Source organism: Athene noctua, chromosome 3 (assembly GCF_965140245.1).
Source record: "Athene noctua chromosome 3, bAthNoc1.hap1.1, whole genome shotgun sequence".
In the NCBI taxonomy this organism is placed as follows: Eukaryota; Metazoa; Chordata; class Aves; order Strigiformes; family Strigidae; genus Athene; species Athene noctua.
Genome location: NC_134039.1, coordinates 62,126,808 through 62,150,153, shown reverse-complemented (window position 1 = coordinate 62,150,153; position 23,346 = coordinate 62,126,808). Strand labels below are relative to the sequence as shown.

General features: G+C 41.0%; 1 protein-coding gene across 3 annotated transcripts in view; it reads left to right on the top strand.

Annotated features, from left to right (window-relative positions):
- The first annotated feature begins 2,739 nt into the window (after nucleotides 1-2,739).
- The window catches only part of TSPAN12 (tetraspanin 12), a 45,928-nt gene continuing 25,321 nt past the window's right edge, over nucleotides 2,740-23,346 (top strand). For 2 of the 3 annotated variants that reach the window (XM_074901565.1, XM_074901562.1), the window contains exons 1-4: nucleotides 2,740-2,884; nucleotides 3,311-3,447; nucleotides 16,801-16,883; nucleotides 17,519-17,654. In XM_074901565.1, the coding sequence (XP_074757666.1) occupies nucleotides 3,382-3,447; nucleotides 16,801-16,883; nucleotides 17,519-17,654 (285 nt within the window). In that variant the 5' untranslated portion in view covers nucleotides 2,740-2,884; nucleotides 3,311-3,381. Of the gene's footprint in view, nucleotides 2,909-3,310; nucleotides 3,448-16,800; nucleotides 16,884-17,518; nucleotides 17,655-23,346 lie in introns of all 3 variants that reach the window. The other variant, XM_074901564.1, reaches the window with a different exon arrangement.

The following is a 23,346-nucleotide window of genomic DNA, read 5'->3' as shown; positions in this document are numbered from 1 at the left end:
CAATTTGTAATTTATTAGATACTGGAGAATCCAAGCAGACAATACCAATCCACAAGGCTTCAATACTTTCCATGCTCATAAGTCTCTGTGCTACAGGTTAAAGCATTGCTTGCTAACAGCAAACTTCTGTTTCAATATATTATACATAGGAAGAGCTTTACAATTAGACTTCTGTTTGTAAAAAACACTCTCTTGTCTTGTCCTAAATAAAATCTTAAGTATTTGGTTTAAAGGAAAGCAGAAAAGCATATACTGAAGCAGCATAGTAGCTTCCCTGATTTTTTTTTTTGGGTGATCAGCTAATACTTCCAGTTTAGTTACTGTTTTGAATGCATGGGAACTTTCCGTGTATTCCTTTCCCAGTGTTGACATCACGGAAATTTCACAAAGTTTGACAGCCTGGTAGAAAGCAGTATTCCAAAGGGGCCTTTTTCTGGGCCCTATAGCATTTGGCAGACATTCATAAATGGACCTGCTTTCTTTAGGTTCTGAGCAAAATATCTTCTGGACAAATGATGATTACGCTAACAGCAAAGTGACAGAAAAGTTCTTTAACCAGCTAGGTCTTTATGTTTGTAATGGAATTATTGTAAGAGAATTAAAAAAAAATTAGTCTGAGAGCATCTTATGACTAAAGACCTCAAAGAATGGAAACTCAGAGACATAAATTCTTGAAGTGTCATTTTTAGTAGGATTTTTAACAGGAAGTCTAAGAGACTTTTCTTTTTCCTTTCCTCAAATGTCTTATGCACTAGGAACAGTTGAGCTCTAAGCCAAAAAATATCTGAAACAAGTAAGAGAACTTCTCATTTGCTATTTTAGGCATGTTTAAAGGAAAATCACTGTGTGTAAGATAATTGAATATTTTTGTAGTGCATTTTTTTATAAAACCTTTCTCTGGTAATTTGTTTTCTCCCAAGGAACAATCAACACAAACACAACCTCAATTATTTTTAATTTGGTTTACAACAGACTGTATTGTCCTCATCCAAGGCTCAGCTGTAAACTGACGATATTTTTGTAAAGGGGCATGGGTTCACTGAAAATACCGTACCTGTTCAAGATCTGTCTCACTGACTGTGTTCATGTGAAGTCTTCAGTACTAAGAGGAATGAATGGTATGTAAACAGTACAATGAATGTACAATGTCACTTTTTAACAGTATCTATCTTAGCTCAGTTTGCCTTATTTAGGTATGGAATTAGCAATATTCACTGATGATTAGAAATGCGGCATACTACACTTCCTGGAGGGGCTCTTGATTTCAGAAAAGAGGGTCCAAATGGCAGTTAAAGCTTAGCAAATTTCAAGGAAGAAAAATCTTCACACACCCCATTTCTGCAACATTCTTGAGTACTTTCAATTTACTACAATTTTCACATCTATAAATTTAGCATAAATTCCCTGTTTCATGTCCATCCACGTACATTTTACTTTCTTTTTAAGGAGAGATAAATCCACCTGAAGAGTTTGTCTGCCCTGATTCATTACTAATGGCATGAAATAATGGAAATTAAAGCTGAAGTGAAATCCCACCAGCAGCCTCACTGATAAGCATTTGAACTTATGGAGTTTGTGGTTTTTTAAAGTAATTGTTTCTACTGCTTCAAGAAACAGATTTTTCTTCAGCCTCACAAGAGCTAGTTTTCATCCATTATATCCTTTTTCCTCTTTCTCAGCTTTTGCTAGCAGTTTTTAATTCAGTCTTTATAGAACATGTAATGAAGATCCTTTTCCTCTTCTAGTTAAGAAACATTTGTCAGTGCAGTTTCTTCTAATTTTTGTGATGCCTTTACACGTATTCATGGTAAATTCTTTGCTAATCTGCATATAACTATGTTTTAAACTATAATTCTTCCTTTTGAAATATGGAGATATATATATGTATACTGAAACAATACAGATGTCAATAGGAAATAACCATCCTAATCACCAGATGCATGCACACTTGAATAGATTTCAGAGACAGGGTGAATTTTTCAGTTTAGTTGTGACATCTGTACGTACTATGCACAGTATGGGGCAAATCAATGGGCGTTTTGCCAAAAGAGTAACTGAAGATTTTGCTGGTTTCTGGAATAATTTAGCTCCAATATGGTTGCGCTTCTAAATTTGCCGCATAGCAGTGGGGAGCGGGTGCCGGGCAGTTAATGACCAAATTCGGGTTCGATGTCAGCAGGGTTTAATTTCCGACACAACAGCGCTGAAACCTTGCGAAATGTCTGTGAAATCTTGCAAACAGCCCCCGTGTTTTGTGAGGTACTTGCCACTCTGGGCCAACGTGCCGCAAGAGGGGGGTTTCGTGTGCTTCAGCTCGTCTGAGCCCGTTGCTTAACGTCTCCCCCGAAGGGAAAAAGCAAACCAGCCCCCAACCCCGTTACAACCGGGGTTCCGAGCATAGCGTCCGTCTGCGGGGAACGCACTGAACGGGGTTGCCCCTTCGGGCTTTGCCCCAGAGGCCGAGCGCCAAACCCACCCAGGCGGGCGCAGCTCCCCTGGAGGAAACCCGCGGTCCCTCCCCGGGAAATTCGCCGGCGGCCCGGGCGGCCGCTTGCAGGCAGCCCCGCGGGGAGGTTTCCGCACTGGGCGAGCGCTCGGCAGACCGTCGCTGCCCCGCTCCAGGCCCTCAGGGGCTCGGGCCCCGCAGGCCCTGACGGGGCGGGAAGCGCGGCGGCGGCGGCGCTAGGACCCTGCGGGCGGCGGCGGCGGGCGGCTGCGCATGCGCGGCGGTGTCGGCGTCTCTGGCCGCCGCCGGGCTCGGCGGAGCGCTCCGGGCGGGGCGGCCGCCGGGACCTTCCCCTCAGCGCCCGCACCGCCGGGCATGGGCGCCGCGGCTCCGCGCCGCGCTGCCTCGCCCCGTCCCGATGAGTCCTCGGCGGAGCAAGTGAGTGAGGGGGGCGCCCGGGCGGTAAGTGGCCGCTGTCCCCCGGCCGCCCTCCCCGGGGCAGCGCGTCCCTCCCGGGCGGGGAGGGAGCCGGCGCCCCCGGGCCGTGCCTCCGCTGCCCTCAGCCCCGCTCCGCGCCTGGCGCAGCCCGCGACTTCTCCCCTTCCCACGGTTATGTTATTTTAATTAAAACTCGCCCATCGGTATCTCTGGGAGCGGCGGGCGGGACGGGAGAAGAAGGGCGGCTGCCGGGGGTGGGCGACCGGTGGGCGCTGCGGGGGTCCCCGCGGGGCTGGGCCGCTCGCGCCTGGGCGCGGCCGGTCCAGGGCTGCCCCGCGCCTCGGCTCGGCCCCGCTCCGCCGCCTCCACCTGCGCGCGGGTTCCTCGGCAAGGGGGACTCGTCCCTCTCCGCCCTTTCCCCTGCAGGGCGCTGGCGGCCCGGCCTCGGGAGGGAGGATGTGGTGAGAGGATGGGGCTGTCTCCCGCGGGGGCTCGCCATGGCCAGGGAAGACTCGGTGAAGTGCCTGCGCTGCCTGCTCTACGCCCTCAACCTCCTCTTCTGGGTGAGTGGAGCGACGCGGGCCGGGCCGGGCTCCTGCCGCCGCCCTAGCAGGTGGCGACCTGGCGCGGCGGGTGACGGGCAGCGCGGCGGGCACGGCCGACCCGGCCGCGGGGCTCCCCGCGCTTGGTGGAGGGCTAGAAGTTGCCCGCCTCGGAGCCCTTGGTGTACCCCCTGTGCCAGGCAGTTCCCATAAAGGAATCCTGACCCTGGGGGCAAAGAAGAAGGAGAAAAAAAAAATCCGTTGGAAACTAGTGGGAAGTAAAATTAGATTTGGTATTAACCTAGTGTTATAAATACACGTGTGAATTTGTGCACCTGTAATATGTAGAGAGGGAAGTATTCACGGGTTCTGTGGCTTCCTGACTGCATGAGTTTCAGAGCATCCTGTGACCTGAGCTGAACTCCAAGCTCTCACAGGTATCTGAGCAGTCACCTGCTCTGTAGAGGCCTTGCCCAGAGTCTTTTTTTTTTTCTTTTATGTGCTTTCAGTGGCCACATCCTGACTGGCAGGCAAGGCCTGGGGTGATTTATTTCTTTTGTTTTCAGCATTTCAGTCAAAGCTGTATTTATAGCAGCAGGGTTTCTCACTCTTCAGCACAAGTGGGTGTGATCAGCACTTGCTCCTCAAGTTTCACAGCTCTGGACAAACAACACAGTTGAGATTGCTGAGTCCTCCTCACTCACTTGCACCCAATGAAATATGCTTCACCTGAATAGTGGAGGTTTATGCTGGATAAGCGTAAGGGGATGAAAGGGCACAAGGTGTGACATCCCACAACTGTTCACAATGGCTGAGTCCTGAAGTGCTGTAGACTGGAATGATGCAGGGGTAATACATGGGCTGGGACCAAGCTTAGTTTAAAATGGAATTGAAGCCCCATGATTACTGAAAATTAAGTGGAGATCAGATTATCAACAAGAGAGAAAGCCGCATTTGGTACAGAATGGTACTTTTTGTATAATGCGAGTGATCTGAAAATCTGTTAAAGGTATGTATCTTTGTATATTATGTTTAATAGAGGTGAAAAATAAGTTATTTCTGTAGGGCATATAGGAAGAAAGTCCTTTGATAGGAGATGAGGAAATCTTTTTTTAAAAAAGGAATGTGTATTTTTTTTCACATCATACATGTTTTTCATTGGATACTGTACAAAATTTAAAATTTTCTTTTAAGATGCAAGTTGTCTGGGTTCAGATGACCTGAGTTCAACTTTGTATTTTTACACATATGCTGTTAATTGAGCGAATGGACATCCACATGCTTGAAAACATCCTGTCCTGCCGTTTGCCTGTCAGCTGCTTTCCTCTGGTTTCCATGATTCCCACCTTGAGCTGTCCTCATCAGTTCCCATTCACACCTTAACTCACCACTGTCTCTGTCCCCTTAAACTTTGCTCTTTTCCCTTGATCGCCATGCTCATTGCCTGCTGTATCCCACCAGATTTGTTATTCAGCGACAGCTTTTTATAGTTGAAGCAGCCATTTAGGTGGTACCCAGGTTACAAATGAGGTTATACCCTCACACTATGTCAGTTGATCTGTTGTGTGGTGACTGGGGCCTTGATGCTGGAGCAGTGTGCTTCATTTCTCAGTACTGAGATACTTTCTTTGTGTGGGAAAGCCTGCCCTTATCTTTTGGAGGGAACTAGTGCCTTGTGTTAGAGTTCCTTTCTAGGGAGATCAAGGTGTCACCTGGGAGATTTAAATGCATCTGTCCTCTTTGCTCAAATTTTAAGTTCCTTTCTATGTCAGATTGCTCCTTCCTACTTTTTAAATTTTTTTGTTCATGTGTTTCTGTTGTGGACCTCAGTTGTGGAGCTGCACAGCAACTTTGAGCCTGGCAGTGAAACTGCACTAACTACATCTGTAATACGGTGCTGCTGTTAACTTTGTCTATTCTTAATTCATGTCTCGATTTGGTTTAAAGTATTCATTGCTAGAAATAATCTGTCATTCTTTAGATTTTGTTGTCCTCTAAATAATGATGTCTTCGATCAACCTCAACTAGAAACTGTGGGTTTTTGTTGTTTTGTTTTTTTTTTTCCCCTAATCATATAGGAAAAAGTATCTTTTGAGTCTATTGTATGACAAGTCTTAGGGAAGAATATGGTAACTTCCCATGCTTGTCTCCAAACTATAAAAAATGTCTGTAATTAATTTTATAGCTGAGGCCAGGACACTGGAAATTATACCCAAAGAACTAAGTGAAATCTGTATAGTACTGAAGCACTGAATATGAAATTAAATAATGCCAGTATAGGAGATTATTTGCACCACAGATTTTTGCAAAGAAATAAAGCTGAGTTCCATAATGTGTATAAAATTAAAGGTGTTGGAACTTAAACGAAAAATTGGCCAGTCCATTTGGAGTTCTCTGCATTTTACAAAGCAGAGGAATGTAACGGTTTGGTTCAAAACAAATAAATAAGCAAAAAACCCCTGAGTCTGCCAGAATTGTGTGGTAAAAAATAGTATGCGTGGTGGGTGGGTTAAATGTATTGCAGTTACATCAGAATTTTTTTGAGGAATGTGTGTGTTAAAGTCTTTCTGCTTCCTATCTGGTTCTGTTCAGATGTGTATTTAACAGCAAAAAAAAAAATCTGCTACTCAGTGCTTGTAGCAATGAAATCTGCCATATCTCCTCTGTCAGAGCTTGAATTTTCTCCTGTTGGGCTCAGTGGGAGTTTTGCCACTGCCTTTTCTGTCAGAGCATGACCCATGTGGCGAAGTTTTCTCATGAAGAGTTCCCCAGGCAGTAGGTGCTTACCCACTGGTGTGGGCATGGGAGATGTGATTTCCCCATATCGCTACTCTTCCTTCTGTTTGGAAAGCTTTAGTTTGCCTGTTGCTTATGTTAGTTCTTACTTGGATAAATACCAGCCCAGGTTATGGATTGGATGTCAGGAAGTTTAGATTAGATCAGCCCTGTGAAAATGTACAGCTGGGTTCCTCCTGACCATGGTGGGTTCTGTCCCAGCGGGTAAAGACAAGAGTGATGCCATGATTTCAGGGTCTGTACAGACCTCCCTATTTGGGACATGTACATGTGATTCTCTTTAAGCTCAGTCTTGGAGGAGTTTTATACTCTTTCATGCTTCCTTCCTTCCCAAGAGCCATTGCCTCTAAATGACTTCAAGACTGTTGATAATGTGCCCAGTGGCTGTGTCAGTTATCAGTATTTGGCTGAAAACAGTGAGGATGTGCAAACAGCATGTGTTGACTTCTTAAAACCATTGTTTGATTGAGGGTCCTGGCTGGAATAGGGTGACGTTCTCTCTTTGTTTCATTGTGGTGGTTTTCAGCAGTTGGTCTAACCACGTGTTGTGCAGGATTGCTTTCTCCAAGTTGGGGGCTTGAAGCTTTTGAAGGCCTGCCAAAACTGCAAGAGCCAGTAGTCACTGTCTGGTACTGTCTGATTGTCAGACTCTTAGAAGGGAAGATCTAAAGTAAGCTTCAGGCGTGTCCTGTGTGCAACTGTCCCAGCATGTCTGTGATGGGCTCCAGCATTTGTCATTGCCACCCTGGTGAGGGCAGACTAGTGCACGTGAAGCTCCTTAGGAAGATGTTACGTATAACAGAATTTGCTAATCTCACCATCAGTATTGCTGAAAAACTTAAGATGTGAATGGTTGCAGCTACATGCTGGTGTTTTCATAATTTGGTTGCTATCAGAGCCTGCAGAAGCAGAGAAGTGAGAGAACTTCACTCTGCTGCCATACTTGTAGATTCTCTAGAGCATTGCTCATAAGTGTACAGCTGTGTGCTGTTTATTTGTAAAGAAACTTCTTTTACTGGGCTCAGCTGGTGAGCTGTGATGTGGAATGGTGATGTACCTGTGTGTGCGTGAGAGACAGGCAATGTGGCTTGCTACGCTTTTTGTCATTTTGGCCTGAAGGCTACTTAGCTGTAAGTAATTTGTAAGCAATCCACTGGAAGCCCAGGGCTCTGTGTTAGTGGTTCATCCTGTTTTGATAATGGACCGATAAATGTACTGCTTTTACTGCTCCAGAAAAACACTGGTTTTATAGATGTGAATGGATTGGCACTTCTGGAGCTGCAACTTGCAGCAGATCTTGAAAGGGTTTTTTTCTGAGGTGGGAATAAATCTGTTGTCAGTACTCTAATTGTTGATTAAGTGATAAATATGGTAATAGACCTGATGGTACCCTCCTGGAAGGTATCAGGTCAATTCCAAGGTCAGTTGAATCACGCATCTGACTGAAAGATTTCTCTTTCAGAGCAGTGGGAGTTGCAGTTTCAGGACCTGCTCTATCTTATAATTTCATAAAGGTTTTTGTGACAGTGCCCTAGACAAGCAATATCCTTCAGACTAAATCCTGCATTTAACTTCTGGTTTCATTCTTCTGCCATCCTCATGTATAAATGAGCATCTCTTCTTAAAGGAATTTATGAGACTAAGACCCAAATTGATTTCTGCAGGTTTCTCATCTTACACTCTGTAACACTGCTATTTGCAGCTTATTACATTCTGGACAGCCTAATAAAAAGAAGAGACCTCCAAAAATGCATGATTGGGTGTTTTGTAGTCAAGACTTAATGCTTAACTAAGCAGATTATTTTAGTGATGCTCAAGAGAACACATGCTCCTACCTCTTCCTATTTTTCTGTTCTTAGTGGCAATGCTGGTCTTCATTGTCTCTAGATAGCATATGTCAAGACTGGGAGAAATTTAGTTTTGATAGTTCTAAAAACATATTTATGCAGTTTATGAGACTATGGGTTCTTTCCTTCCGGTGAGGCTTTTCTGTATCAGCAAACTCCTGGCACTGTTCCAGCTCAGTATCAGTCATGGATGTTACGAACATCTTCATTCATTTTGAACACTGTATAACTTGTCCTCACAGAAATTTTCCTCATCACATTTTGTGATCTTATCATTATTCTTCTGTACTTTGCTGAAGTCTCTTTCACAATTAAACCACCTTGCAAGTGTTTGTGCTAGGGAGACCTTCAGTTGGAGAACATAGCCGGACCGTAATAATGGCACAGGTATAACAGGAGTGCCCCTAGGATTTGAGATAGTAGATGCAAGTAAAAGCAGCACAACTTTTTGCCGATTTTCTCATTTAAAAAAAAAAAAAAAAAGCAAAATATAGCTAGCATGGAGGAAAAAGTCTGTATAGACTTTCTGTCTTGAGAAAACTGCCAGCTTTTTCTTGTTTTTTTTTTCCTCCCCTGGTGAGCTTATGAGATGGAAAGGAGGAGCAGCTGCTGTTGTGTTGCTTGTAATTGAGGACGACTGTGCTGTAGTGGCTTGGGCAAATCAAGGTTGTAAGTTGCAGATGACTCTGTCATAGGTGGTAAGGATCCCTTAGTGGTTGATTAATAGTGTCAGTGGATGTTTGAGCCAAGCCAGCAATGTTGGCACATCCTTTACCTTGGGAGATTTTTCTACTTGGGGCTATGCTGTTTCTGTTGAGCATTGCCTAACGTTTCCTTCACATACGTAGCAGTACCATCTAATTTTGACTGTGTGGCTGCAGCCAATAAAATCTCCTGGCAGACAGTGGAAATTGTTTTGCGTCTATCTTGAATTTGTGCTCATGAACAAAAAAATCACATAACAGGAGCAAGCTTCAAGTTACTTTTCATTTTGTTTTGAATACTTTGCATGCTTAAATCTTCTAGTTTTGGCTATGTATACCACCTGACAACTCAGAGCAAGGGAGTATTAGTGTTGTGCAAAGAAGCACTAAGGCTGATTGGAAGCAGTGGTCTTGTGTTTTGTTCTTTGTCCAACCTCAAAGTATGTGTTGTATCTTGTAATTATTTTTGTTTCATTTTTCAAGGCTACTGTGACATGAGAAAGAAAGCAGTCTATCCTCCCTTCCATGGAACAACATTCTGCATAGAGGTTGTGTTTCTGCTGCTTTCCAGCTTCCACTCAACATCAGTGGGATTTGTAGATAGTCGAAACGAATAGAGTTAGGGTCAAGTTTTTAAGGAATTTAAGTGACTAGCAATACCCATTGGAATGAATGCTGCCTGGCTGGGTATGTATAGCAGTGTAAACATGGGGTTCATTCTAGGCTAATATACACTGATTTTAGAGACTGCGGTGTAGACATGCATAATTGAAACCTGATTTTCTTAGCATTCTTTTATAAAGAAAATACCTAAAAGCTGTGCATGAATAACTCCAGCTTCTGTGGGAATACAGTGTCTTTTAAAGGAATGTACTCAGCAGAGCAAGCTATAGAAGGAGTTTTAAAGGACCAGAAATACTTTTAATTCTGGTCTTTGAGAAATCTTTTCCTTTTTGGTGTCTTTAGGCTGCATTATTTATATAATATTATTACATTACCAGGCCATGTCCTAACAAAGTAGAGTTCAGCCATAAGTCAACTTTTTATCTACTTCTAGATAACCCTTTATCCCGTGTGCATCTTCGTAAGTGACATAGCATTTCAACAGTGAAGTAGTAGACGATTGTCTGCAAAATGGTTCTGAAAAAGAGTGAATTGATGTGGTAATGGAAAGGAAAAGACCCATCCTAATGTTAGAAATAACATTAATATGCTTAACTAACATTCAGAAATTAATGAGACCACAAACATTTTTGGGGTAATCCTCATGATTAACTGTGTGGAGCTCACTGCACCTATCTTGAGGACAAACCTGTGCTGACTGGATTTGAACCAGTAGCTGAAGGGGAACTGGTTCTACAAGTAAGCCATGATCTCTAGCAAAACTGGGAAGGTCCACTTGGCCCTGCCTTTTTTTTTTTTCTTCTTTAAATTCACATTTCTTTCTGTAGAAGAGAGGTATCCAGTTATTCACAAATCTGCAGGCACTTCTTCTGTACCCTGAAGATCTTCCATCATATCAAGAGTCTGGTAGACGCTAGGCAAGGGTTCATAGGAATAATAAAGATTTTTTTAATCTCTTGTAGCTGTTTCCCAAGGTAAATTTCATGTGATTTTATAGGAATGTGTGATTTAATTAAAAATGAAGGCTTATTTTAATCTTCATGTGCTCATGGGTGTTCATGTGTAAAACAGGAAAGTTAAGTGGTGTAGCCACAATGAGCTGATATGCAGGTCCTGTGACCACAGGAAATACATACCCTTTTCGCATATCAGTCTACCAGTTATATTCCCATGGTTTATAAATAATTTTCCTGCCATCTGTGAGGCTGACTACCACCTGTGAACAAAAGCAAGGTCTTACAGAAACAAAATGAAGGGTATATTGTGTATATGTGAAAATATATTGTATTGACAGTGGTGTGTGTCTTGTGATATGGATCTGGACACTTGGGCTCTGAGCATTGCTGCAAATTACCCACGATCAGCAGCACATGCATTGCCTCCCCAAAGGCAAGAGGTCCCCTGACAGTGAGATGCTTACTTTTGAGGGAAGAGTGTCACAAATCATGTCTTGGCAAGAAATGCAGTGCCTGTGTAGTCATAGAGAGGATGGATGCAGAAATATATGCACTTTTTACCCCTGTTTGCTTCTAATGTACCGTTGTGCTACACAGCCTAGAAGCTGGTATGTGGCTCTGACACTCAGTAGAACTGGCTGATAGATGAGCTGTACCTTAACCTGTTTGCATATTTAGGCTCTTTATGCTGTGCTGCTGTATGACTGAAAAACTTGCTTGCATCTTACAGGAGGGTAACCTGTTAGCAGCCTGTAAGTGCTCCAGCAGTTGTGGAAGTCCAGCCCATGCCAAACCCCAAGCAGGTTGTTAACTCCCTGTTGCAGCTGTGCAAGCAAATCCAGATTCAAAGTGCAAAGAAGTACGTGCTTCAGCTGTTTGCAGGTGGGAGGGGACCAAGGCATAACCCTGTGTAGGAAACGTAGCTAAAACTAAATATTGGCATGTCTGTAGCATAAAAGATGCCTTAATGGGGAATAGGGGAATTTCCTTTTGTATAGGCTGCCCTTCTTTCTCTAAACATGTAAATGCTTTTTCTAGGTAACACAGAAAAACAAGATCTCTGTCCTGCTCTCCCCTGCACTTACACCCCTTCATTCTAAAAAACTGTAGTCCTCTGTTTATCCAGGGACCTGAGTCATCTGTGTTTGTTCAATGATCTGAATATTGAACCTAATTGTGAAAATCCTGTGAAAGCATTGCAGCATGCTCTGTTCATGACCTTGTAGTGATTTATCCTCTCCTGCCTTTGGTAAGCCACAGCTCAGGTTACCCAAATCAATTTTAAGTGGAAAATTTTCTCAAGGTTTATTTCTTTACTAAAATCATATATTCTGATGAATGTTGTCATATCTTGAAAGTAATTTTGTTGGAGCGGGAAACCTTTTTCTGCTAAGCCAGTTGCTCTGTAGTGTTGCTAGTCAGCATTTTGCACGGGTACCGAAGCATAGCCTGAAGTTGTTTACCTCATTTGTTAGAATAAAAAGAACAGTGTATGATTTTTAATATGGAAGGTACTTTTAATCTTTCCTCCAATTTAACAATGAAAAAAACCCTCTTCTCTTAAATTTGAGCACAGCAACTTCCATTGTCAAAAATTATGGTGTTAGAATGTTTGAATGAAAAAAAAAAAAGATGAAGGAATGAAAACAGGTGTGCAAATAGCGACAGCAATTGGTCTTGCTCCCTCTAAGACAGAAATCCATGTTCATTTATTAATTGAAAATGCAGATTTATTTTCCAGTTTAGGTATGGCCTCAAAGACATTGTGAGTACGACTGTCACAATAAGGGCTTAAAATACATACTTAATGAATAAAAGATGATTTGATATTTTCATTTTGATGCATAATTTATGTAAAAGAGTTCAAAAGACAGTTTAAACTATTATTGGAAATGACCACTCCTGATAGTTTGAGTCCACTGTAATTCAGTTGTCTGAGAAAGCTCTAGTAACTTTAAGAACTTTGTTATAACTTAGTTTGGAAATTTAGTATATTATTGTGTGATCTGCATATTGCTTGTATATAAAAAATATAATTTATTACCTTTGTTTAATCAGTGTGAAAATATATTTAAAATGGAGTATGACAGCAGGCAGTTTTGTAAACTCTTCAGTGTCATGTTGATGGCTATATAACATACTGTGACAGTTGAGAATGAAGCCCATAGTGACTTGTTCAGTCAGCTGCAACAAATAAACATGTTTTACTGCCTACAATCATGTTATGTTTACAGCACAGCAGACTGGCTGTCTGTCATCAGAGAAGCTTGGATGAAAACCTTTTGGTGAAATAATGTAACTGCTATTGTGGTGAGAATTATCTTGATAGTTTTATTTTATATAAACTTGTGTCCTTTCATCTGATTGCTTGATACAGATTTCTAACTGTATTTTACATTTAAATTAGTTACAAAACAAAGGCTGAAGTAGGGGCTGCCAGTTTTTTAAGGCTGCCTTTTTTCTATCCTCCAAATGAAACAACAAAAACTGTAATCAGGACCTTGCCCCTGCCCATGACTCCTTGAAAATCACGTGGCAGTGAACTGCGGCAATGTGACTGCTGTTCTTTGCCGCTAGGTTTGGATGAACACCAAGGTTTTTGGGGAGGTTGTTATTGTTCCTGCATACTGAATGCATGGGTCGAGTTATACTTTTGATGTTAGTTTAATTCCTGTGCTGCTGGTGAGGTTCTGCCTCTGCCATAGGTGGTGTGAAGTGGTGGGTGCCTGGAGCCTCCTTGATGTCAGTTGGCACCTGGGGATGTTTAGCACTTTTACAGGGCAGCACATACAGATGTTGAGTCATAAGCAGGAGACTGTGGAGGTCTGGTGTGTGTGTGTTGTGTTCTTGTGATTCCTCAGTGGCTGTGGAGCAGGTGAGCATGTCGGTTGATCAGGGTGTGAGTTTATGTTTGATAATCATTTGTCACTAAACATCGGTCATTATTATGCAGGGCAGTTTGGTGTTGCAAATGCATCTTTCATCCTGTGGGGTGTTTCTGTCCAGAGGCTTGCTTTTTTCTGATCAGAAGGGATACCAGTGCTTCCCTTTGCTAGTGAAGAGGTACCAAGCATTTGCAGGGTTATGTGCAGTAAGCTATACCATTTGTAATCAACCTACTGCGAATTGCTTTTTCAAGTTATTGAGATTTGCTCTTCCATGGCCCTCTTTGTTCAAGAGGAGCTTCTTGAGTATTTGCCTCTTTTTATTCTGAGCCATGTCTTTATGCTGCCCCTGTTCGACAGTGTTACTGACTTTGCGGATGTGAATCCATTGTGTCACAGCACTCTGTCTTTCAGGTCATTTGAAGTAATAATTCACTTTGGAATTTCTTCAAAATAAGGCGCCTCCCAAGAAATTTCTCTGGCTGGCAGGAGGGTGTTGTACAGGTAATCTCTGTGTAACACCTGTGTAGCAGTGAGGTAAGGCATTGCGTGTATACGTTTTCAGAGCAATGCTGAGTGAGCTCGTGTTGATATCATACGTGAATTGTAAGCATAGCAGAAGTCAGTAATACCTGAAGGAGTTAATGATCATGAGATCATTCAGGATAGGTGAGCAGGTGAGCTGTAGCCTGGCTATCAGGGGTTACAGAGGGATTGCATGTAATTTACGTCCAGCCAAAAACAGTAGGAATTGGCTGTTAGCTATTTAACAGCGAAGGAGAACAGCCAGGGGGACCTAAATGGCTAAAAGCTTTTTGAATGAAGTGAGAGACCTTTCATAGAGAACTTGTTCTTATGAACTGAAATAGTGTTCATGTAGTTACATTACTGGTTAAGGTTATGTTTCCAAGGTGAAGGGAAGCAGTCCTTTTCTTCCAGCTGCTGTTTATGCTAAGTGAACAGTCATGTTCCATGATATGGTCATTAAGTGTTTCTGTAGAGGTCATGTGGCCCACATGTTGGCCACAGCTTGGAGATGTATCTGCCGAGACTTTCCCCTTGCTGATTTTATGTGGGTAAAATACATATCTAGGTAGAGAAAACTCAATTTAGGCAGACAGTAGAAGTAAAACTTCTCCTTCCTGATTTGCCTTTGTAGGCAAGTCTTCTAGCTAATTGAATGATTCTCTCAGTGGCAGGACTCTGTTCATTTCTTTTGGTCTTTAGGAAGTCCTTTCTGTCCCCTCTGCCTTTTAGCTGGTGGCTCTGTGATCTCTGTTGTCTCCTAATAACCTTCAGGCTTCAGTTCTTGTGATGACTCTTTTGCCTGCCAAATCTTACCTCTGCTGAAAAAGTGATCTCTTGCCTTCTTCCAAGGAATCCACCTTGTGTCATTGCTGCATTGGAATGTATCACTGCATGCTGAAGGAAGATGAGTGCAGCCTGTAAGTTCCTAATGGAGAGCAGCGACTAGGCAGACTCTGGTATCAGTGGAAGGATATTATCTAGCAAGTGAACATTTTTCTGGTACAGTTTTTGTAGCAGAACATCTTATTAAAAGTTGCTGCGGAATGTGGTTTTGATGGACTTCTCACTCCTAGGCACCACTGCTGTAAAGCAAAGTAACCAAATGTGTCTTTAAATGTTTTGCTATAAACGGGTGCAAGCTAACACTTTCTTTATGTCTATATTTTATGTTGCTTTTTGACCATAAGAAAGTAGGCTATCTGCTTGTAGTCTTTTTTACCTCTCTTTGTGTTAGAAACATGTTTTTTATTAGTTGTGTGGCATATTTGCCTGATGCTTTCTTCTAAGGAGGTAGCTGTTGTTTATCTAGGAGGAGATTCTAGTCATCTTTTCCTTGCTCCTGCAGCTTCCTCTAATAACACAACAGAAAATGCTTTTCACTCCTACTCTTCCACTAGCCGAAATAGATCCCACAGAGCGTAAAAGACATGCATGTACATAGTAGACTTGTAGCATGCACTAGCTTTCAGGACTATGCTTGCAGGATGTCAGATGCCCAGGGCTCTTGCTGACATCACCCATAACAAAGGCAGTGACTGTATTTTGTGCATGAGTTTTAAAAAGCAGGAGGAAGCTGTGGGGTAGCCACTAGGACTTCTCGTGAAATTTTAAAAGCAGAAGTAGCCAGCCGTGGATGTGCTGCAGGCAAAGGAGTCAGTAAGGACACAGAGTGACTTTTCTTACATGTTTGAACCAGTTAACTTGTTCTTCATAACAACTTTGGAGAAATATGAGGGCGTGTTGGAAGTGAGCTGTTGAAGGCAGCGGGAGATTAGCACTTCTCACTGATTTAAGAAGCTGTTAGTATAATGCTGAGGTTTCCTGGCAATACATCTATACAACACATGAAAGCAGTAGTATTCAGGAGAGCCAGCATGCTTAAGTCTCCCTCCCTCCTTCAGCTAGACACTGGTGCTTCTGAAGTCCTGAGTCTGCCAGGTTCAGACCCTGAGTGGTGGTTCAGGCTTAGGTGCCCAGGTGATATTCCAAAATTCTCCTTTGAATGTAATAAACTGGCTGAATTCCCTGAAATGGTTTGAGAAGTGGTGGCATTAGTAACCTTAACTTTGCTCCATTTTGTGGAAAAGCTTAGTGGTTCCCACCTCTCCTCAAAGGAGTTTATAGCTTCACCTCTCACCTTCTGTTTGGGGAGCAGTGCTGTGTGTCCCATGAGTGCAGGAGGAGATGGGGTGCTCCTGGGGCCAGAGAGCATGCACAAAGGTAGGGATGGCTGCAGCTGTTATGTGAGCCCTCATCCTGGAGGAAGGGCATACTGACTTACCTAGCCCAGTGCAAGATGCATTGATAAGTGCTGTGAAGAGTGCCTTTTTCTCTAGCAGTACCTGTGTTACAGCAGCACAAGACCTGTCACCACCATGTGGTGTGTATGTTCTCATCACATCGTTTGGATTTGGCTTCTCAAGAAAATTAGAGGCCACAGCTCCTGTTGGTAGATCCCAGGTGTGCTGGAGTGCATGATGGCATCAGGTGACAGAAACCAGGTTTGCTGAGGTGGTGACTTTATCTGAATGAGCGAGAGAATCATATTCTTCTAAATTTAACCCCAAGATAAATCCCTCCCTCCTTTGTGTTGGTGTATCAGTACTGTTGTATCCCGTTTAGGGCATCAGATAATTCTTCAGTGACTGTGTACCTGAGGGTGGCCTCATGGTTTCATACAGACTGGTGGATATTGTATATGAACCCTGAAAGAGTCGCTGATTTTAGCAGCATAAACTCTCTCTGTTGTTTCTGTGTTATGTTGTGCAGTGATGGGACTTGAGCCATCAGTGGCATCACTGGTGGAAGAGAAGATATGCCAGGCATTAATTGCATACACAAAGAGAAGATTATTGACACTGGCTTCATAAATGCTTGGGCAACAAACCAGCTCTAAGCATACAGAAGTACGGTTCTGGGCACAGTATGCTGTTCAGATAAATGAGTGCATGAAAGATTGATCTTCTTAAATTATGAATGATCTTGCCCATTTTTTTTTAAATGCATGATAAGTAACTTCACCTTTTCTTTTTAGTTGATGTCCATCAGCATATTAGGTGTTTCTGCCTGGATGAGAGATTACCTGAATAATGTTCTCACTTTAACTGCGGAAACGAGGTAAAGCTTTCTTTAAACCTATTAATCTGTGTGGGTGATTGATTGCAGTATATGTTGTTCACTCTGTATGGCAGGTTTCCTAATTAGCACTTTTGGAAGTAAGAAGCCTTCAGTTGAGCTAATTACTGTTTTGTTGAAAGGTGTATTTTTGCCACTATTTCTGGCATTGGTTGAAATTAGAGAAAGGGGAAAGATATGAATTCAATCTTGTTTTATTCCTGTGCCTTTTTCTTCTAACAGGGATCAGGTTTTGGCCCTTTGCCAACATGTAGCCATATTATATTACTGTTTAGTTTTGAATACTTTAATCAGTCCAGAGATTTAGGAATGCTGTTAGTTTTATTACAGCAGTGTGTATGAGCCCTAGTGATGGAACAGGGCCTCATTGTGCTACATACTGTACAGGACAGGAAGATTGCCTTTGCTCCAAAGAGATTTTGGATGGTGCATTACTTTCTGGTACCTGAATGCAGAATTTGACTTTAAGAGCATGTAGAAGAGATTTCTGTGTAAGACACTGGAAAAAACTCATCTGCTAATCCACCGTTTTCATTTTAATGTCTGTATTATGTTTTTCTTCTGTATCCTTTTTGTGTGATTATCCTTTTTTTGATTATGGTTCTGATTGGTTTTAGGGTGGAGGAGGCTATCATTTTGACTTACTTTCCTGTGGTCCACCCAGTCATGATTGCAGTCTGCTGTTTCCTCATCATAGTTGGAATGCTGGGCTACTGTGGAACAGTGAAAAGAAATCTGTTGCTCCTTGTCTGGGTACGTTTCATAACCTCTAAAACCAGCTAATTTCTGCTTCATTTCAACAGTGTAAGAAAGTTTTGATCCACAAGCACTAGATAAATACTGATTATTTTTTATTACATTGTTGAGTTATATCAGTGAGGAATTGTAATTGCAAAACACGCAGTAGGAAAGACTTTATTGCCTTGACTGCATTATGCTGTGACTGAAAGACAAGCAGTGTTCATTTGCAAAGATCCACTTCGTTTAGGAGTTGCTGAAGAGAAAAACAACTCAAACTCTTAAGTACTAATAATTATAGTAACGTGAGTCTGAGTGCTCTGAAATAAACCCTTATGCTACCCTTTGGACTCTTGGCTGTGCAGTAGCTAAATAACCTAGACTTTGCTTTATTCCCACAGTTGATTGTGTGCATAAAGTAACAGCATTTGTAGCTGATGAAAGTTAATTCTGAGGGTATTTAGAAGCTTTGCCTTCTCTTGCATGGCTGTGGAATTTTGCAGTTGCATTTGATTGTGAGCAAATTTTAAAATAAATTCCAAGTATTTTTCCTTTGTTTAGAGGCTATGTAACTGAGTCAACAGCAGCTGAAAAGCCATAGCCTCTCCTGCGCAAGGCTTGATATGCAATTTAAATGTGATGAGACTTTGTCTGTTAAGGAAGTTAAATGTCTTTTTCTTCATTTGGAAGTCAGTGATTTTGAGGACAATAAAAAAAACCAACTAACCAAAAAACCCCACCCCAAAACCAAAAAGCCCATCTAACTTGCACAAATGTTAAAGATTTAGAGTTAAAGAATACTTAGACCACTGGCAACACTGAGATCAAAGAGTGCCATGTACCCATATACTTCTGTCCTGGTTTTGGCTGAGATAGGGCTAATTTTCCTTCTTAGCAGCTAGAACAGTGCTGTGTTTTGGATTCAGTATGGGATTTGCTATGAGAAGAATGTTGATAATACACTGATGTTTTTAGTTGTTGCTAAGAAATCAAGGATTTTTCAGCTTCCTTTGTCCTGCTAGTGTGCAGGTGTGCAAGAAGCTGGGAGGGAGGAGAACCAAAGCAGTGGACCCAAACTGGCAAATGGAATATTCCATATCATGTAACGTTATGTTCAGTATATAGACTAAGGTTGGCCAAGGAATTGGTGCCATCTCTTTTCTGGGATTGCGGTTTTGGGTTTTTCCCTCCGAGATCACTGGCCGGGAGTGGGCTGTGCATTGGTCGGCACGCGGTGAGCAGTCACGTTGTGCATCACTTATTTGTATATTCTATTACTACTACTATTATCATCATTATTATTTCAATTTCTGTTTGATTTCAAATATTGAATTGTTTTTATCTTGATCTGTGAGTGTCCTTATCCTTACCCTTACAGTTTTCTCCCCTGTTCCCTGGGACAGGAGAGGGTGGGTTGAGCAGCTGTATAGTGTTTGTCTGCTGGCCAAGTTTAAACCAGGACAGCTTCTAAGAAGTCTAGCTGGTAACCCTTTGCAGAGTTGGGCATTGTCTTTCAACGTGAGGAGAATAATGATTCCAAGCAGTCTGTAAGCCTGAGAGAGTGGGAGCCGTGGATGTGAAAGGTGTATCAGACTTGACTACCGTGATTGCAGTAGGAGAAAGTGGACAGGTAAAATCCTTCCGCCCTTGAAAATATCCAGGAGTCTTACACAAGTAGAGTTGGGCTCCTGCTGTTTTTTCACTGCTGTGTGTGTTGAGTTTTCCCAAAGTGCATATGCTTTCATTTTTCTTATGGATCTGTGTGGGCTTAAGTATGTGATACCTGGACCTCACAAATTTTGCACAGAATGAACAAAAGAAAGGAGTGAGAGGTTGGCTGAGATTTATGCAACCTTTGCTTTTCTCTGATAGGAAATATTCTAACTGCAGCTAAAACAGTTGAGAAACTGTACTGAAGTTTTGTATTAAAATGTCTTTGCTTTATTAGAGAGGGTTGGAGTAAGCTTTATTTGAGATTTCCAGTTGAAGGTCTGCAGCAGAAGTGTTGCGCAGCTGGAAGAGGATAAATGCTGTTTAACCTTTTGGATATTTTGTTAAACCTGAATAGAATATGAATATTGTTGTTTCAAACCTATATAGTTAGGAAAAACTCTCATTTAAATCTGAATACTTTATAGTAATATAATAGTCATGCATTTTTTTATTTCTAGATTTTAACCTTGCAATATTAAAGTAATGGGAACAAGTTCTAAGATATTACTTAGTTAAGAGCACTTGCATTTAAAAAAAAAAGGATTAATGTAATTACATACCATATAATTATTTATCTAGTAATCTTTCTTACATAGCTTAAAAGGCCTTTGCATATATTTTTGTTTTATATAAATAGTGAAAGTATTAAAAGATAGTGAATTTATTAACTCTTAGTTTTTGAGGTAAGGTTATAAGATTACTTTCATAAAGTGTTTTTTATAATGGTGATAGTTTTTAATGTGAATTAAAAATTACTAAAATGCAAAAGTAACTAAATGATGTAGACCATTGCTACATAGTATCTGGAAAAAAAGTTAGCATTTTTGGTATAAGCCTTTAAAAAAGTCTGAACTAATTCAAAAGAAAATGAAGTTAAAACTGGTTTTGGCCTTCAGTTTATTTAAACTGCCAGTGAAGACATCGTTTATAGTTTTTAATGCCATCTGGAAATAAATTAATTTAAAGTGTGTTTAGGCAGTCAAATTATACTAAATCAAAGCAAAACATTTTTATCATTTTATGTTGCAATATTTCATTTTCAGGAGCCTGAGAATTTGCTTGTTGCTAAGCAAACTGATAAGCAAAACTGAATGATATCTTCCTAAGTATGTCATTGTCTTTGATTAATTGTTAAATGAATGCAATCGTGTTGTACCACAGAAGCATGCAGACGTAAGTCAATGCTTCATTCATCAGACTAATCAGAAAAGTGATGGATCAACAAAATGAGCTTTTGTACAACCAGATGAACTAAAAGAAAAGAACCTTCATGTAAAACATTAACAACCTCTTCAATCATGCTTTTAATCTTCTTTTTGAAATACATGAACAGCCATAATGATGACATGCAGAGATATTTGGATACAAATCTTGATGTTCCTGGCAGCATGCTAATTTCTAGTGCTAATGTTGTTTATTGAACTGGATTTTTTTGAAAATCTAATAAAGCATAAGGACCATAAAGTATATATATTATGCTGTTAGATATTTTTAATACATCTGTATACATAATTATTTTAATTTGTTTTTGAAATTTTATCTTGCAATTAAATTCTTGAAACCTTCCCAGCTTCACATGAGGCATAAATATAAATAGAACTAATGTTTACTCAGCTTAATAATAAGGAAATATAATACCTCAATCTTCCGAGGTGCATGCTCTGAATTATTTGTAGAACTGGCATTTTAAAGCTACTTGATTTTAATTGCCCCAAGAATATGTAGTCCTGAAGTCTAGTTGGTATAAAGAGCCCATGTGTACCTTAAGTGTCTATAACGTAACTTTGTCGTGTGTTGTGAAAGACCGATGTTGTCATGTAGAAGTGGCTGTGATGCCAGCCTAACTAGAAGATTTAGAATCCTCCAAGTCACTGACCTGAATGTATAAAAAGCCCAAAGGTGAGAAATTAGAGTCCAGGTTTTATGGTGCTTCTTACAGTTTTTCAAATGAGATTCTTTAAATTACTGTTTTTCAAATCCAGAACCATCCTTGACCTCTTCTCTTCTGAGGATCTGTACATTTTGGATTGGTTTTGAAGTCTGTTGTGCATGTAGCCTAACTGAAAAAGAAAAAAAGAATCAAAACAAACTCCACACATACATATATCCTTTAAGAATAATAACCTAAAGGGATGTGATTTTTTTTTTTTTTTTTTCCCCCAAGTTCTTGTTTTATTACAAGAGTAAACTCTCTTGCTTGACAAGAGGAGCTTCATGAAAATCCCACTAGAAAATATTTTCCTGGCTGGAGTTTTCATTGCAAATCCTGGCATTTGTAACTATGAGTTTTCTGTAATTACAGCATTCAAAACAGCACAGGATTCAAATATGTTTTCACAAAGGGAAAAACTGTTAGAAATATTTGATGGTCAATAGGGCAAATCCTTTTACTGATTTTTATCATAAAGTTGGCAGAGAAATCAATATTCCTAAATGTTGTTAGACACTGTTGCTGTGTGGTCAAAAAGCTTGTTAATTCAGTTATGGCAGAACCTGGTTATAAATTGGAACTTGGCAAACTAAATTGTCTGTTGAGTTGAAACACAACCAGACAACCCATCATTAAACTGAACTGATCTCTTTAAAAGCAGGCAAATAAAGAGAAAAAAATTAAATGATAATGTTTTGGTTGAAAAGGTGAACAAGACATGTGACAAACCTAACATGAATGTGGCTGTTTCATGTAGGTAGTTCTCACCCAGCTAAATTCAGTGTTGGTGGAACTGGTTTCTGTGAAGTCCACCTGAAGAATGACAGGAAACTACTGACTGTATCGCCACTTGGGGCAGATTATTCTATACCGTACACCCATTTCAGTCCATGTGGATGCAGAAGTGATAGGCTGATTAAATCTGGGTGTCTGCTATGTTGCAAGATATCATAACTGCTAATGTCTTCCTGGAAGGCACTCTGTGTGAAATGTTAGCTGCTCAACGGTACTACAGCACCAACTATTCTACAGTACTGGCAGATACAGTTGGCGTGAATTAGCGTGAGCGTTTAGTGAGGATTATTTCTTTGTCTTTTTTTTTTGTGGCAGCATGTATTTCTGCAGTAGTACATAATACAGGTCGTTTGTTCTGTAATAATAAAGGATATTTTTTCTGACCCATGTGGACTCTTATCACAGCCACAGCTGCTCCAATACCTTGTACTAATATTTGGCAGTGGAATTGTTATTTGCCAAAGCGAAGTAGTTATTAATTATTTAACTATGAAGCATTGAAAGGGAAGAAATAAGACAGACATACTTGGTGTAAATCCATGCAGCTTAGAATTAGACAGGACAGAGACTGAGTTCTCGTATTTTGTGCCTTTTATCAGCCTCTCATTTATGAATGTGGTGTGAGCAGGAAGAAAACAGATTCACAAGACAGGTTGGCCTGCCTTGTTGAAAGACAGTCTTAAGTGGGTTTATAATATTGTAGTACAAGTTTCTTAGGGAGCCAGTACTGTGTTAAAACTAAAATTAATATAGCTGGTGGGTAAGTAAGGGGTTATAAACATTTAGCTTGTGTTTTGAAGTGCTGTTTGTTTGACATTCCACTCATAAGAGAAAATACACTTAAAGTTCACCAATTTTTATTATATCCCAGTAGTTTCAGATGGAAACAACTTTCTCAAGAAAATAAGTACAGAACTAGTTTTTATTTCTGTATTTCTAACTTCCAGTTCAAAGGTGAACTGCTTGGAGATGCCTGTACTAATCATTATTAGACATCTTTTTTCCTTGAAATGGGATAGAGGGTAAGCTTCTTTCCTGTTCAGATCAGGATTTTTAAGGTTCAAACAAATTGTAAGGCTTTGAAATCAGTGTTGGTGATGCCACAGTGTCATCACAGATCAAAGCTTGGCTTTGCAGGAGGGTGTGCGTTCTGCCAGGCTCTCAGTGCAGTGGAGTGGACTGCCATGGCCCTGTGGTCTAGTGCCAACCTCTCTGCCTAAGTATGAGGTGCATTTTGTTGACCTTGTCTTCTCCAACATAATTGTACAG